The sequence below is a fragment of the Chinchilla lanigera genome, unplaced genomic scaffold (assembly GCF_000276665.1).
Source record: "Chinchilla lanigera isolate Chin_1 unplaced genomic scaffold, ChiLan1.0 scaffold00016, whole genome shotgun sequence".
In the NCBI taxonomy this organism is placed as follows: Eukaryota; Metazoa; Chordata; class Mammalia; order Rodentia; family Chinchillidae; genus Chinchilla; species Chinchilla lanigera.
In genome coordinates this window covers 30,840,909-30,856,131 of record NW_004955417.1, presented here as the reverse complement: position 1 = coordinate 30,856,131, position 15,223 = coordinate 30,840,909, and the positions used below count along the sequence as shown (strand labels likewise).

The window sequence follows — 15,223 nt, the reverse complement described above, 5'->3', positions numbered from 1 at the left end:
CGGCTCTGAATTTAGACCTGGATTAGGTGCCTGACTCTGTCAGTTAACATCCCTGAGCACAAAGAAGCATGTTTTTTCGTCTTTTTTTTTTTTTTGAGACAGGTTCTTGCTGTTTAGTGCAGGCTGGACTGGAACTTTGGCCTCAGCCTACCAAGTGCTGGGATTAAACGAGCTTCGTCTAGTGCCTCTTGTCATAAATAAGGTCTCATTACCAATTGCGTGGGGTTAGAAAAATTGCAAGAGATAGTACATTTAAGCATTTAGCTCCTCTGAGCCAAAGTGAATACTCTCAAGTGTTTTCTGTTAGGAAACCAGGCCACCCTGTGACAGGGAGGGAAGAGTGAAAGTTTTGAAGAGTGAGGAAAAGATTGACCAAAGAGGAGGATAGGGGTCTCTGTAAGTAGAGGGTAGAGCTGGGACCAGAAATCATCCCACATAGAGGAATGATGGTCATTGTCAGAGAGAAGGACAGTGGAAAGTTGTAAGAGTAGTGTGGAAACGTTTGTGGGGGGGCTTGGAGATAAATGTCACATGGAGATCAATGAAAAGCATTACTGATAAGAGAGAAGTGCAGATGTGGTCAAGTAACAGTATTGGCTAGATTTTGAAACATTCTCTAGTTATCCTTAGAACCTATAAAAATGACCTTTTGCAGAGCTAGACATTCAGGATGAGTTGTTTGTGGGTGGAGGAGAATTGAAGAAAACAATAATAGGACTGAAGAGAAAATCTTTGAAATATCAACCTAAGATAGAAGGTGACATGAGAAAAGAGTAATCTAGCAATGGGGCCAGACAGGAGGTGTGAGAGTGCTAAGTCTCAATGGTAGTGATAAGGGGCTGAGTGGAAGCTGGAATGTGAGGCTGTGGGGAAGTACTGGGTGAGTGTAATAGGGGATGTTAGGGTTGGGTTTTTAAAGAATCATTAATATAGATGATGGCTATGTGGAAGATGACACCAGAGGAAGAAAAAGCAGCAGGTGATTTAAATCTGTTAAAAAAAATAGGAGCTGTTTTCAACATGGCGGTGGCAAACTGGATCCCACTAACCAAAGAACAGTTCTGTGCTTGTTCCTGTGTGGTCTGCAGCTATGAGTAGGTTTCAACAGATGCAGGTTTTGTACTGCAGTTAAGTGAAATGTTCTAAAAATCTCATCCTGTATTAACAAAAATTTTACGAAAATCTTGTTTACAGATTTGTTATTCTGTAGTATTCTCAGTGTTTGCTTCTTGACTAAGATCTGCAGTACTTTCTGCCCACTCCAGAAGTGCTTGTGGGGCAGAGTTGAGCAGTGTATACGTGCAGGGGTGGATTTGACGACAGGATAAGGTAAGGGCTGAGGGCAGAGGAGCAGAGCCCTCAGCCCTTACCTCCTGTCCTCAAATCCACCCCATAGTAGTGAGGAGAGATCTCCCATGGAAAAAGCTGTTAGTAGGGTGGTGGGGAGGGCTGGCATGCTAGGAAGTGGATGCTTCACAGTAAATGTTAATTAATTTATTTATTTTATTAAATTAATTAATTCATTTTGAGTGACACTAGGGAGTGATTTCACAGCCTTTGCACTGAGCTAAATGCCCAGCTCTTTTTATGTTTTTATTTTTTAAATTTTGAGACAGGTCTTGCTCACTCACTACATTGCCATAGGTGGGCTTCAATTTATAGTCCTCCTGCCTCGGCCTTGCAGAGTACTGGGTTTATAGGCGTATGCCACTGTGCAGGCTGGTTTGGGATTTTTGAAGTAAACTTTCAATCTGGCATAGGGCTTGTAAAAGTGTACCAGTATAAATATATTGGTCAGTGAATTTTTAAAAAGTGAACAATGAACCCACTAGTGTGAATATCACCTAGAGCAATGTGTCATATTTCAAACATTTTAAATTTTCTTTCTGACCTTAGTCATTACGCACATCTCTCAAAGAAGAAGAGCTGTACACTGATGATAGATTGATTTGCCTGTATTTTGTGGGGAGGGACAGTTTACTGGGGAGTAAACTTAGGACATTGCACTAAGCTACACCTAGTCCTTTTTTAATTGTTTTTTTTTTTTTTGAGACAGGGTTTTGCTGAGTCTTTCCTCAGTCTCCCAGAGTACTGGGAGTGCAGGGGTGTGCCACTACTCCTGGCTTGTTTTTGATTTTTGTATGTATGGAATTAGGCATTGACTACAATTTATTGTTCTGTATGGTTTTTTTTTTGTTTGTTTTTTGTTTTGGTTTGTTGAGACAGGATCTGTGTAGCGCAGGATGAACTTGAACTCACTATATAGCTGACCTTAAACAGGGTGATCCTTCTGCCTCGGTCTCCCAGATGCTGGGATTACAGGTGTGCTTTGCCATGTCAGGCTCTGTTTATTGTTTATTTTGACTTCTTTCACTCATTACTGTGCAAATCATCAGGTTTTTAGGGTAGTATTAGGTAAGGACTTTCAGTGCTGAATGTTAATCCATCATAATTGTTTACCCATTCTAACATTGATACATTTGGCTATTATAAATAGGGGTGCTATGAAGATTTTTAAAAATGTACTTCAAATCCACTCTGGGGGACCTAGGAGCAGAATTGTCACAAAGTATGTATTTCAGAAATTTAGAAGTTAAAAACAATTTTCCAAAGTGGTTGTACCCCTGCCAGCAGAGTTTGAGTGTTAAAATTAGTGCATGTTTATACTAACTCTGATAGTGATAGGTTTTTTTGTTTGTTTGGTTTGGTTTGGTTTGGTTTGGTTTTTCTCCGGTACCGGGAACTGAACTCATGACCTTGCGCTTGCCAGGCAGGCGCTTTGCCCCTGAGCTAAATCCCCAGCCCCGGTTTTTTTTTTTTTTTTAGTTTTTATTGTGGTTTTAATATGCATTTCCTTTATGATGTGTGAAATTGAGAACCTTTTTATTTGCTTGTCCATTTTGTTACCTTCTTTTTGTTCATTTGTTTGTTTTTGACAGGTTCTAACTGGCCCAGGCTGGCTTTGATCCTCCTTTCTCAGCTTCCAGAATAGTTGGGATTACAGGCATGTGCTGCCACACTTGGCAGGTTATCCTAAAAGTAAAGTGACTTAAAATCTTGTAGCTGCTTCAGTGGGATTATCTGTCTTATTTCACTGTTTTGTACCAGAGGAGTTCTGTGTATTAGTTTAGAAGGTTCAATTTTGATCAAATTAGCTAAACCATTTGACTACTTTAATCTTCTCATCCCTAGGCAGTAAAACATAGTTGCATCTTTCTGGATTTTTCTTTTTGTGGAAAAAATACTCAGTATAGAAACCTTTCTTTGGCTGAAGCACCTGTCTTTTGAATTGTATTTTTTAGAATCCTTATGTATTGTTTAATGTAGTTCATATTTGTGTGATGTTTACGTGAGTTTGTGTGTATGTGTGTTTGGTCCCTGTACTGTTACTTACAGTATGTTTCTTGAACTCTTTGCAAAGTAAAAATCTAATGTCACTGTGTTAAATTACAGGCTGGTGGGCAGTTTCACTTCCAGGGTGTGGCTGGGAAACATTGTACACTACTGCAACTGCTTATTGTGAGAATGTGTGGGGATCAGGAGAGGTGGGTGGGTGACATTGGGGTATAAGGGAAACTATGAAGGTGAAAAAAATTCTTAAGTGTGGATGTGGAGAGGAGAGAGCTCTATGTGCTTTGTAGAGAAAGTGATGTAATTTTCTAGGCTAAGCACAACCTTGTCTAGAAAGGATAAAATCTGGCTTGATTTAAGAAACATAAGACAGTTATAGTTTGGCAGGCCATTTGGCAGGCTGAGGTAGGAGGGTCCCAAGTTCAAGGGCAGACTGGTGGAAATGGTTTTCCAGTGCAGCTGCCTTTGTGTTCACATTTTTGGATAAGCAAATATTCTTATGTTTCTGTAGGTTGGGCACTTACTCTTTTTTCTGTCTTTCATGTTACAAGAGGATGAATTAATAGTTTTTATTTTAAGAAAGATTGTTTCATGAAGCTTGCTTCAGGTGAAGTAATTTTGTCTTCCAGATATATAATGAGAAAGAATTATTACAAGGGAAGTTGGACCTTCTTAGTGATACCAACATGGTTGACTTTGCGATGGATGTGTACAAAAACCTTTACTCTGACGACATTCCTCATGGTAAGTGTTGCCATTTGATCTGAAGCTCACCTTGTGGCTGAGAGTATGTGCATTAAGTTTTGTGGTTTACAGGAAAGCTTTAGTTAAGAAAAGCCTAATAATGATGATTTTAAAGTTTTCAGGGTGGAAGATAGTGTAACAATTGTGAGGTTTCTAAAGGACATTGTTTCTTCCTGTGGAAGTCAGACTAACCTTAGGGGTCAGATTATTTCTTGACAGTTCCCTGAGAGTGTTGAAGCTTTTTGGCTACTAACTTTTTCACTTAGCCTTACAAGTGGTCCCCCTTCCCCTTTCTTGTAGCTTTTAGTTTCCAAATGGTTCTGTAGGACCAACACCATTCACCTGGAGAATTGCTTAGGAAATCAGATGGCAGTGTGGTCCTAAACTCAAGTTGGAGAATGCCAAGGACAGGTTTCTGTAGAACGGTTGCTTCTTAAGAATGTAGTCGTAGCTGGGCATGGTGGTGCACGTCTGTAATCCCAGCACTTGGGAGGCTGAGGCAGGAGGATTGCCATGAGTTTGAGACCAGCCTGTGGTCTTTAGTCACTTTAGTCAAAGTGACTTTAAGGCCAGTCTGTACTACATAGTGAGAACCTGTCTCCAAAAAAACCAAAATAAAAACCATAGTCCCGTAAGTTTGGAACTATGATAACATTGTTTCCTTTGCTTAGAGAAGTATAATTTACTTTGTTTAAATTGGTATGGTATTTCTCAAAATTTGATCAGAAATCCCCTTCTGTGTTTAAGAAATACTATTCTGAAATATCCAGTAAGTATAATATTGCTTATATCTGAAATATCTGTCCCACAGACAGATATCCCACTATTCTGAAATATCCAGTAAGTATAATATTGTAATGGAAAAGGTAAGATATTTCTTATTACCCTTTTCCCTTTTTTTGAGATGAAGTTTGCTCTGTTTCCTGGGCTGGCCTCAAACTCTAGGGCTGAAGCCATCCTGCCTCAGCCTCTTGAGTGGCTGAGACTACAGGTGTGTGCCCCTGCACCCACCAAAAATAAACGGTTTCTTCAGTTTCCCAGCAAAACCTTATTATTATGTAGAAGTTTTCTCAGACGTTCTTGAGGTAATAAAAAGGAACTGTAGAGTTTGGTTTAAGAGATTAGAGACTGTATTTATAGCAAAAACCAACCATTGACTAGATTTAAATCCCCATTGACCTAGTTGACACAATTAGTAACTGCCCTTCCCTGCGCTCTCTCTTCATTCCTCCCCCAGTGGCTGTGTGTACCTGTTTCCCTTAAGTGTAGACAGGGGCTCCTTCTTACTTTATGTGCTTTTGTATTGCTAGGAAAAAGGAAATGTGACTGAGAAAGTAGCCAGTTGGTGGCACTGGCATGTGAGTGTACCTGAGGTAAATAAATATATATGTAGTTTAAGTAAACTGAAATTTTTCCAGACGTCGTTATGGTGAGCAGTAACACAGTTAACATTCCTTATCATCACAGCATTCTTTTGCATTTCTCATTAGCTTTGAGAGAAAAGAGAACCACAGTTGTTGCACAACTGAAACAACTTCAGGCAGAAACAGAACCAATTGTGAAAATGTTTGAAGATCCAGAAACTACTAGGCAAATGCAGTCAACCAGGTAATCTTTTCCCCTTTTTTTTTTTGAGACAGGGTCTCACTGTAGCCCAGGCTGGCCTCAAACTCACTGCTGTGAGGACCGTGCTCCTGCCTTAGCTTCCAGGTGCTGGGGTTATAGGCATGCATTGCCACAGCTGACTAGGAAATCTTTTCTTAACTTGGATTCTAAAAATTCCCTTTCCTAGGTTAGTAGAAACATCAAGTGTTATCTTGCACACTGTAGTGAGTATGCATGGCTTAGATGATTTCATCTGTTTATTTCCATTTATCTCCGTTTTGTAGGGGCAGTACCCTTAGAAGCCAGGAACCCCAGTCCCTTTTAGTCTGTGGGACAGGGTCTCATGAATTTGCCCAGGTCAGCTTCCATATGGCCATCATCCTATCTCTGCCTCCTGGGTAGCTGGGATTTTCAGGCGTGTACCACGTGTTCAGCTTAATGTTTACATTTTAAAAAGGATTTTTACTTGTTATTCAGAGTTGATTTTCTGGTAGCTTTCTATCCGCTCCCCCTCCCAGGGGACATTTGGTGATGCCTAGTTACATTTGTAGTTGTCACAGCTGGAGAGTAGAAGTCCTGAGATGCTGGACGTCTTACAGTGCACAAGACCATGCTGTCTGCTCCCCAGCAGTGAGTGACATGGTCCAGAGTGATGTTGGAGAGGGCAGGGCCCACCACCTGCTGCCGACAGAATCTCCTCACATCTGCCCACAGCACTACAGTGGCGTGGCACTGATGAGATTCCTATTTCTACCTTCCCTTTAGCTAGAAACAAACTTGTTTGGTTTCTAAAGAAAGCCTTAGGCTGTCTTACTACTACAACCAGTTGAAGCCTTTTGTGTTCTAATATATTGAAATAAAGTTTAAAATTAAATATTATCATTATGGTAAGTCTTAGGTACTAATATGTTCACTTGAGGAACTGCTAAAGATTTTGCCACGTTGCACCATTAATTTTATAATATGCGTTCAAACCAGAATTGTAGAAATCAGCTTTAAATTTTTATTTGTGATTTGGGAAAGTAACAAGATACTGTAATTTTGAAAAGGCAGCATATATTACACAATTACTGTGCCGTACTTACACCATTTTGTACTATGTGCATATACAGAAATACATAGAGACACACACATACTCACATAAAGCATGTCTTAGACACAGCTCTGTAAATATATGTATGTCTATCATACTATCATATGTCTATTTTTATACTCTTAAAATAAAATGAGTCATTGAAGACTTTCATGATAGGTATAAGCACCCACTGATAGACGCCTGAAACACACCACAGGCTAGAGTACAGCAGAAAATTGAGGGTGTTTTTTAGTCTAGTCATTAAAGACTGGGAAAAAATAGGACGCCAGGGTATGCATAAGATGAGCATAAGAGGTGTTCTCCAAATAGCAGGAAAAGCAGAGTTCTTTGTGGCTTAATAGACATTAGGTCTGAGATAAATAAAGAGATTAAATGTTACAAATTTGTAATCCAGTTAAACTTATCTACTTATTTTCCAAGTAATAACTTCTCCCTAATTCTTTTTAAAATTGCATTGAACATACTGCTTCAGAAATACATATCAGCCAGAAGACAGTCTTCCATACCTGAGAGGTGTAAGGGATGTGATAGTTATTCACTGGGACCTACAGCAGATGCTAAGATTTCTTGCAGTCCTTCCGTGTTAAAATGTGATAAATGCATCATATTCAGTATTATACCTGGGTTCATTTGAATGAGGACATGTCCCCTAGCTATTGAATTTTTAAGTAAACTTATCCTCCCAGAGACATGCTGCAGCACATTCCTTCCTGGTGGCAGGCTAAGAATGTGTTTAATTTTTGAAACTGATCGTAAGGAAGGCAGCTGTCCCATATGTGTGCTGTTCCTGGTGCCTTTATCATCAGCTTGTCTTTTACTTGTCTGCCATACTAATGTGAGAAAAGTTTAACTGGCTTGTGTGGCAGTTTGATGAGGGTAATAATTGTATAGGGTACATGGCATAGATATTATGTAATTCTGCCTGATTAATTAATTTTGTAACTTTGCCAAAGCACTCTTCTGACGAAAAATATTAACAGATTACAGAGGGAAGTAAAATTTATATGTAGGAATTATTCCTGTAGTTTTTGTAGTGCATTTATTTAAGTTTCTTAGCTACAAGACTGTGTTATCTATCAAAAATGTAACCATACCGTTCTTCATAGGGTACCACCTACAGAGATTACTAACTTTACTAGGAAAATAGAATGTTCTGATTTTATTGCCTAAAAAACTTAGTCTTATTTTAGATGTGAAACTGAACATGTAATTTCCAGTTACAGCTAAAGAATGCTTATTTTGTTTCCTGTGGCCTAAAAAATTTGGTAATTTTCTCTTTTTCTTGTTCAGGGATGGTCGGATGCTGTTTGACTACCTGGCAGATAAGCATGGGGTAGGTATTTTTTTTTTTCAAATGTTTCAGAGTAGTCATGATCTAATGAGGTTAATTAAAGATCAGTGCTGTAGAGAAGAGTTCATAGCGTACTTTAAGAACATAATTTCCGTATTAACTTATTAAATGTAAATAACATTTGATGTTTTTGAAGTTTTAGTTTTTAAAAATTAAAAATTAGTATGACAAAAATGTGTTTATAATCACCTTCAGATAGTACTTTTTCAGAATTTTTGCTTAGTTTTACTTTATGTGATAGTATTTTATGTTAGTGTAGACAGTAAACCCAGAATAACAACAGAACGCTGTTTCTTAATGGGTTCATAAGTATGTCAGAGTGCTAGATTTGGATTGAAAATACTTCAAGTGGTAAAACCAATACTCTGGCAGCCTTGTGGAATACAGTAACCCTTGACGCTGTCAGGGTCTTCGTAAACCCCAAATCTACAGTTAAAGAAATGGGATGACCTTTCCTTTCATCTCCATCTGTTTTACCTGGTGTTGGCTTGGAGTGTGACACGTTACGTGTAATTAATTCTTCAATGTGCTTCAAGTGTTGTCTGTCATTTAATTACTGTGATGAAAGGATAGCGGACCACTATACACAGTAGGTTTCCATACTAAATATTTGGTGGGTTTTCTGTGTGCCAGTTTGGAGTTCTAGATTTCTTTAGTTTTGCTTTGCCCTTTTTTTGCATTATTCCATATAAAAACTGGGGATTGAACTGAAGGCCTTGTGAATGCTAGGTAAGTGTTTTACTGCTGAGTTAAATCCCATCCCTGTACATGTTGTTTATGTAGAACCACAAAAACAGAGATGTTTATGTATGGTAGTTGGCGAAGCAGAGTCACTAGGTCAGGGACTCAAACATTAGACCTTCAGCTGTAGTTCAAGTTTGTCTTGTCATAAAGTGTGTATCATTATGGCTAATAACTCTTTGAGACCAAAATGGAATATTAAATTGATCAATTCCTGCTACATATTTGATTCTAGTTTTTATTTTTGGTGGCAGTTTGAGGGAACCTTTGAAATACTTGAATTTTTCCAGGTTATTTAAGGAATAAATGAGTGGAATTTTAAGGTGCAAAATTAACAAGTGGAATTTTTTGTTGTTTTAGTTTAGGCAGGAATATTTAGATACGCTCTACAGGTATGCAAAATTCCAATATGAATGTGGAAACTACTCTGGAGCAGCAGAATACCTTTACTTTTTTAGAGTGTTGGTAAGTATTTTTTTTTGTTTTTGTAGAATTCCTCAAAGCATGTATATATTTGGGTCTGTCCACTAAATTCTTAAAAGACGTTACCAAAAAAGAAAAAAATAAAACCTTTCTCAACAAGAAACAAATAGCTATAGGAAACCTGTTGTTAGAACCTCAGAATTTGGAGGGAGCTTTAACTTGTCCTTGAAATCCAAAAATACAGGCCACCGATTACTGTACAGCAGAGTGAGTGGTGCATCTTAGATACTTAGTGAATTGTATTGAGTAAGTCCATGATTCTTGATTTTAATCCTGTATGTTGTACATACTCTTTGAACTTGCAGTGGACAACTATGGAATCTTAATGATACTTTCAAAGATTTTATGTTTTAACAGTAACTTCTGTTTACCTATGATCTCAATGGCAGGGTGTGATTGAAAAATATAGTACATGTTTAAATTTTTAAAAAAGGTATAATAGCAGAAGACACATTGCCATTAATCCCCCTCAGAATACTCCCTTCCCCTTGCTTCCAACACACTCATCCTGTCCTTTTTGCTATTTCTAGAGTAGTTCTGGAGTCCTTTTTCCTGAGTGTCTTTAGTTGCATAGTCCTGGCTACCTCCATATCTTGAATTGACTCAAAACATTTCCCTTTTATAGTGGTTTTGGTTTTGGAGATGAACCAGAAGTTGCGTGGTGCCACATCTGGTGAATAAGGTGGATGAGAACACATTGTAATGTTCTTAGGAGCCTCTGCCGTTTCTGGGATGAGATTCAGCAGAAACATTCACTGCATTTTTAATTATACCTCTCAGAGACACTTCTGAAAGAGGATTTGAGAACTGTTTCAGAAAGTGGCAAGAATAATGGCATAAGTGTGTCTCAAGTGAGGGGGAATGTTTTGAGGGGAATTAATGACAGTGTGTCTTTCACTGTAATAAATTTTTTTAAAATGTAAACATTTGCTGTATATTTTGAACACATCTTGTATTAGATTGTAAAGATGAACAGTTGCATTATGGGGGAGATAAGTTTCCATGGTAACTGTTGGCTATAAAGTAGTTTATTATCTTCATTAGTTTATTTGACAAATTCCTGAATTCAGGGCATTTGTTAGGTAAGGAAAGTTGTGTGAAGCCACATTAAAAGTAAGTCCTTTAAGTTGATAGACTTTTTCTTCTGTTGAAGTAAATGTATTAATAAACACCTTTTAGGATATTCATAATGTCCTTTTATTTAGTCTTTCATTTGCAAAACTGTAATTTGATACACTCACTGGAATAGTAAGCAAGTAGCTAAGTTTGTGATTTCTCTAGTTAATCCTAGAAGTGGGAAAAAGACCTCTTCACTCAGGGACTTTTTGCTTTCCAGCCTTGGAAAAATTTGTTTGATTTTTTTTTGTTTTGTTTTGTTTACTTTTGTTTTTTGGGGTGTTTTTGTTTTTATGTTTTGTGTGTTCGTTTGTTTGGTCTTCACTGAACTTGGCCTTTGCATTGAGCTGCATTCCAAAGCTCTTCCCTTCCCCTCTGTTTTGCGTTTTGAGACAGGGCGTCGTAGGTTCCAGGTTGTCCAGGATAGATTTGAACCTACAATCCTGCTTCAGCCGCCTGGAGTGCTGTGATTATAAGTATGCACTACCATGTCTACACCCCCACCCCACAGTTTTAGCTCTACATCCAACAAGATAAGACTGTGCTTGTTATCTTTGGTTTTTCTAGGAAATTAAATTTTCTTTTTTCAGAGAGCAAAGAGATTGGTGTTAGTGATTCAGGTAATTTTTCTGCATTGAAATTGCATGACTTAAAATATTTTTATTTTCCGTTTATAAATGAGTTCTTCATTTATAGATTAGCTGTGGTTAGTTTGCAAGTGCATTGAAGGTAATCAGTGATGGTGACTTATCAAAAAACAACTTGTAGTGACTTATCAAAAAATTCCATCAGTTTTACTTTGAATATTACCAGGGATTTAAGAGAGCAAAAGTTGATTACTTTGAAAATGTAAACAGCTTAAATCAGGATTGTAAAATCAGAAGCCTGGTATGATTACAGGTACATGAAAAGAGTTGGTTATTCATATCATTTGTTAATGCTGGGAGTGAATTTTGAGAATGAAGATTTAGTGTCTTGTTAGAGTTCCAGCACAGTAAATTTATTGTTGCTGGGGAGTGAGTGAATGTGCCACTTTGCTAAGACCTGGAAACTTAAGGTAACTGCTGGCAGCCTAGATATCCAAGCGCTTCTAGCATATCCCCCTTGAAAGCAGGTCCGCATGAAGAGCCAACTGTAATGACATGGAGGGGAGCCAGAGTGGTGCACGTGAGCCTGTGGGATTAAAAACTTTGCTGTGCTCCTACAGAAAGCTTTTATCCTCATACACGAAATACATTCTTGTTTTAATAGTGTCATTATGTTTATGTGGGACAGCTTTATAATTTGCCTGAAAGTTGCTACACTTAGTAGATGTACACTTAAAGACTTGAGGAACTTTTATGTTTACTTTGTTGAGTTATGAAAATTCAGGTAGTTCTGGCTTTTACAAATTTGAGCTTAGTTTTAAGCTTTTACATTGCTGTTAACAAATCTTGTAGTGGAATTAAAGTGGCATTTTGAGTAATTGAATATTCTGCTATGAACACAAAATTAACATGCTTTACATTAAGAGCGGTTAGTGTATGGAGATGGGATAGTTGTTAGAAGTTATATATAATCAGTTTTTAAATCTTTGTCTCATCTTGTGCTGTAGAACATTTGAGTTAAATGGGAATTGGTTTCTTCCTATTGGTATGTGGGCAGAGGGTTACAAAGTCAGGATTGGAAGAATCAATTATACCATATACATTTTTGTTTTGATTTAGTTTGAGCTTTTTATAGCAAAAATAAAAATCTTACTTTGAATTTGGCAGAAAATGCTAGTATTTAAGTTTAGTCAGTCAATTTTATTTTCCTGCAGTAGCTTTTTCATTTCTAAGTTCTTTTCTGGTAGTTAGTTATTCTTCTAAATCTGTGGCTGGGGAAACATAAGCTATGAAAGAGCCATTGTACCTGTGATCTGAGTTTAGAATTTGACTCTCCCAATGACCTATTGTAGGTCAGTGTGTAAAAATTCAGGCTGTGTGACCCTAGAATTTGCCTTTCTCATAAAGAGACTTGGTGGCTTTTAGAATGCATTGGAGAATGTTTTGGAGAAGATTGGTAGGAAATTTTTTAATACTTTTGTTTTAAAAGTTGACCCTGAATCTTGTGGAAAGCTGCCCTCACCCAGAGACCCTGCCTGGTCTGGCTCCACAATATCACCCTTTACCTCCTTTAGACAGCTGTTTTAAATAAAAGTGGTTTTAAGATACTAGAACTATTTGTGATCATATTTTTGTAGCTATTTTTCTCACTCAGGATTTAAGATCTATCAAGTGATGATATTTAAAACTGCTTCTCTGGGAGTTTCAGGACAGCTAGAGCTGGGTGGCACCCACCTCTAGTCCCAGGTGCTCTGTAGGTAGAAGCGGGAAGGTCACTTGAGCTGGAGGCCAGCCTGGGCGCTAGGCCAACCCCCTCCCCCCAACAGCTGGCGCAAGAGTGACTTCTGGAAGCATCAGAATCTAGGCTGAAGTTTTGGCTTGGATGTGCCCTGTTATAAAATTGGTATAAAAGATGTCTGTTTCATAGATTGTCATACATAAATTTTCATATTTTAGCACCTGTAATTATAATATGTCTTAAGTTCACTGTTTTGGTTTTAGAAGCATATTTTTGGTTTTAGAAGTACTAGTGTATCTTAAAACTGATAGATCTTGGACTGAAATACTTTAATGCTCAGATTTCTTAAGTCTCAAACATTTAATCCTTTATACCAGTAATCAGAATAGTGACTTGTAGATTTTTATGTCAGTTTCTAAAATTTTGATGTATTTTGGCAAATGTACACCTGTGTAACTATTGCCAGCTAAATAGACTATTTTTCTGTGCCCCGTTGTAGCCATACTCTACCCTGGTCCTTGGCGGCCAGTGAGTGTTCTGCTTTCGACGCCTGTAGGTCGGCTTCACCTGTCCTGGAATTTCATGTGGAATGATGGAGTGTGTGTATTTGTGTCTGGCCTATTTTTATCAGCAAGTTTCGAGGTGCATATTACTGTGTGTCTCAGAAATTAGATTCTTTTTATTTCTGGGTACTGTTCATACAGTTTATTTGTTCATTTGTTGAACATTTGGATTACTTCTGGTTTTTGTATTACAAATAAAGTTGTCATGAATATTCATGTACATATTGTATTGTGGATGTGCATTGTGACAGTTAGAACGTCAGTTACATCTGTGTGCTTCTAATTTAGTTTATGAATGTAGTCTGTTTGCCTGCTCTTAGAATTTGCTGAATGTCGTTCAGTACATTTGAGGTAATTACTGCCATTCAAGAAACACAGTATGGGCAAAGTCTGTATTATAGTTCAGATAACCTACAGTACCCTAACATCTTCCCATTATTATTTTGATAATGTTTCACATTTATTGACTGCTCACTTATTGTATCAGTGCATTACATTATTTCACTTACACAACTCATATAGGTTCTGTTAACTGTCCTTATGTTATAAATTAAGCTAAAGTGCGGATGATCCAGCTGCTTTTAATAGCAAGAGGTAGAGTCAGAATGTTTGGTTGTTGGTTTCTACACTTGCTGTACAATTTAACTTGTATATAATAGTATTTTATACTATATTACCATATAAGTGCTTGGATGAGAAGTTAGTTTAAATTTCCACTTGGGATGCAACAGTTGTGTTTTTTCCTCTCTAGTACTCTACTTCTGCTGCTCTAACACAATAAATTCTTCATTTTACTTGTTTCTTTTGCCTTCTGAGGGAATGCCACTTTATCTTCGATATTAGCCTGGTCCTTGCAGGAGTTTTGAGTTTGTCACCTTCTTTCGGCAGTGGAGAACAGTAGGGTGGCTCTTAGACCTTGTGTGGGATATATACAGAATAAATCATAGAGCTTTCATGATTGTAAGTGTAATTTTGAGTAGTTATACTCCTTATGCATTCGTTCTCCCTCTCTAAAGTGGGATAAAAATCATCTAGCTTTTTGGGTTTTTTGTTAAGGTTTCAAGAACACTAATGTTTATTACTAGTACTGTTAAATAACCAGTGTTAAATAACCTTTTTTCCCCTCCTTGTGTTCATGACCTCTTCCATTTTTGTTGCAATTTGGAAATTTCTTTCACTTTGTACATAATTTTTCATTATGTTGTGAAACTTACAAGTTGTAGTTTCCTGTGTCTTCATTGCAGTGATTTTAGTGACAGACGTCTAACTTGGTTTCTAAAGTTTAGGTGCCTGAAATTAGTGTCCATAAAATACCTGAAATGAGTCAGGCTAACAAGGAGCTGCTCTTTTCCTTGTTTTAAAAGTTGTCCTTTATTTTCTGATCTAGACTGGCTATCACAGACTTGAGTGTTTTTAATAGTTTAAGTTATTTGAGATACATGATCCAGGAAGGACTTGAAATAGCTAGGCCTTGGAGTAGAAAGCTGCAGGTAGGCGCTTTGAGTAAGGCTGGATGGGCATGTGGGGCATAAAATGTACATGGTCTTTTTTTCCATCGTATTCAAAATACAATTAAGTGTGATTTCTTACATAGGTTCCAGCAACTGATAGAAATGCTTTGAGTTCCCTCTGGGGAAAACTGGCCTCGGAAATCTTAATGCAGAATTGGGATGCAGCCATGGAAGATCTTACCCGCTTAAAAGAGACCATAGATAACAATGTGAGTTTTACTTTTCCAGAATGATTCTTTAAAATTTCTATGTACACTTCATACTTTCTAATAAGGAAAAACACTTTGGGGAGAAAAGAAAGAAATTTAAATTCCAGATTAGCTTTTGTTGACCTGAC

The 15,223-nt window shown here is 37.6% G+C and overlaps 1 protein-coding gene across 1 annotated transcript in view; it reads left to right on the top strand.

The window, feature by feature from the left end:
• The window catches only part of Eif3e (eukaryotic translation initiation factor 3, subunit E), a 35,421-nt gene that overhangs the window by 2,844 nt on the left and 17,354 nt on the right, over positions 1 to 15,223 (top strand). Inside the window, exons 2-6 of the mRNA XM_005381967.2 lie at positions 3,981 to 4,095; positions 5,586 to 5,703; positions 8,087 to 8,129; positions 9,249 to 9,353; positions 14,970 to 15,095. Of these exons, the coding sequence (XP_005382024.1) occupies positions 3,981 to 4,095; positions 5,586 to 5,703; positions 8,087 to 8,129; positions 9,249 to 9,353; positions 14,970 to 15,095 (507 nt within the window). The remainder of the gene's footprint in view (positions 1 to 3,980; positions 4,096 to 5,585; positions 5,704 to 8,086; positions 8,130 to 9,248; positions 9,354 to 14,969; positions 15,096 to 15,223) is intronic.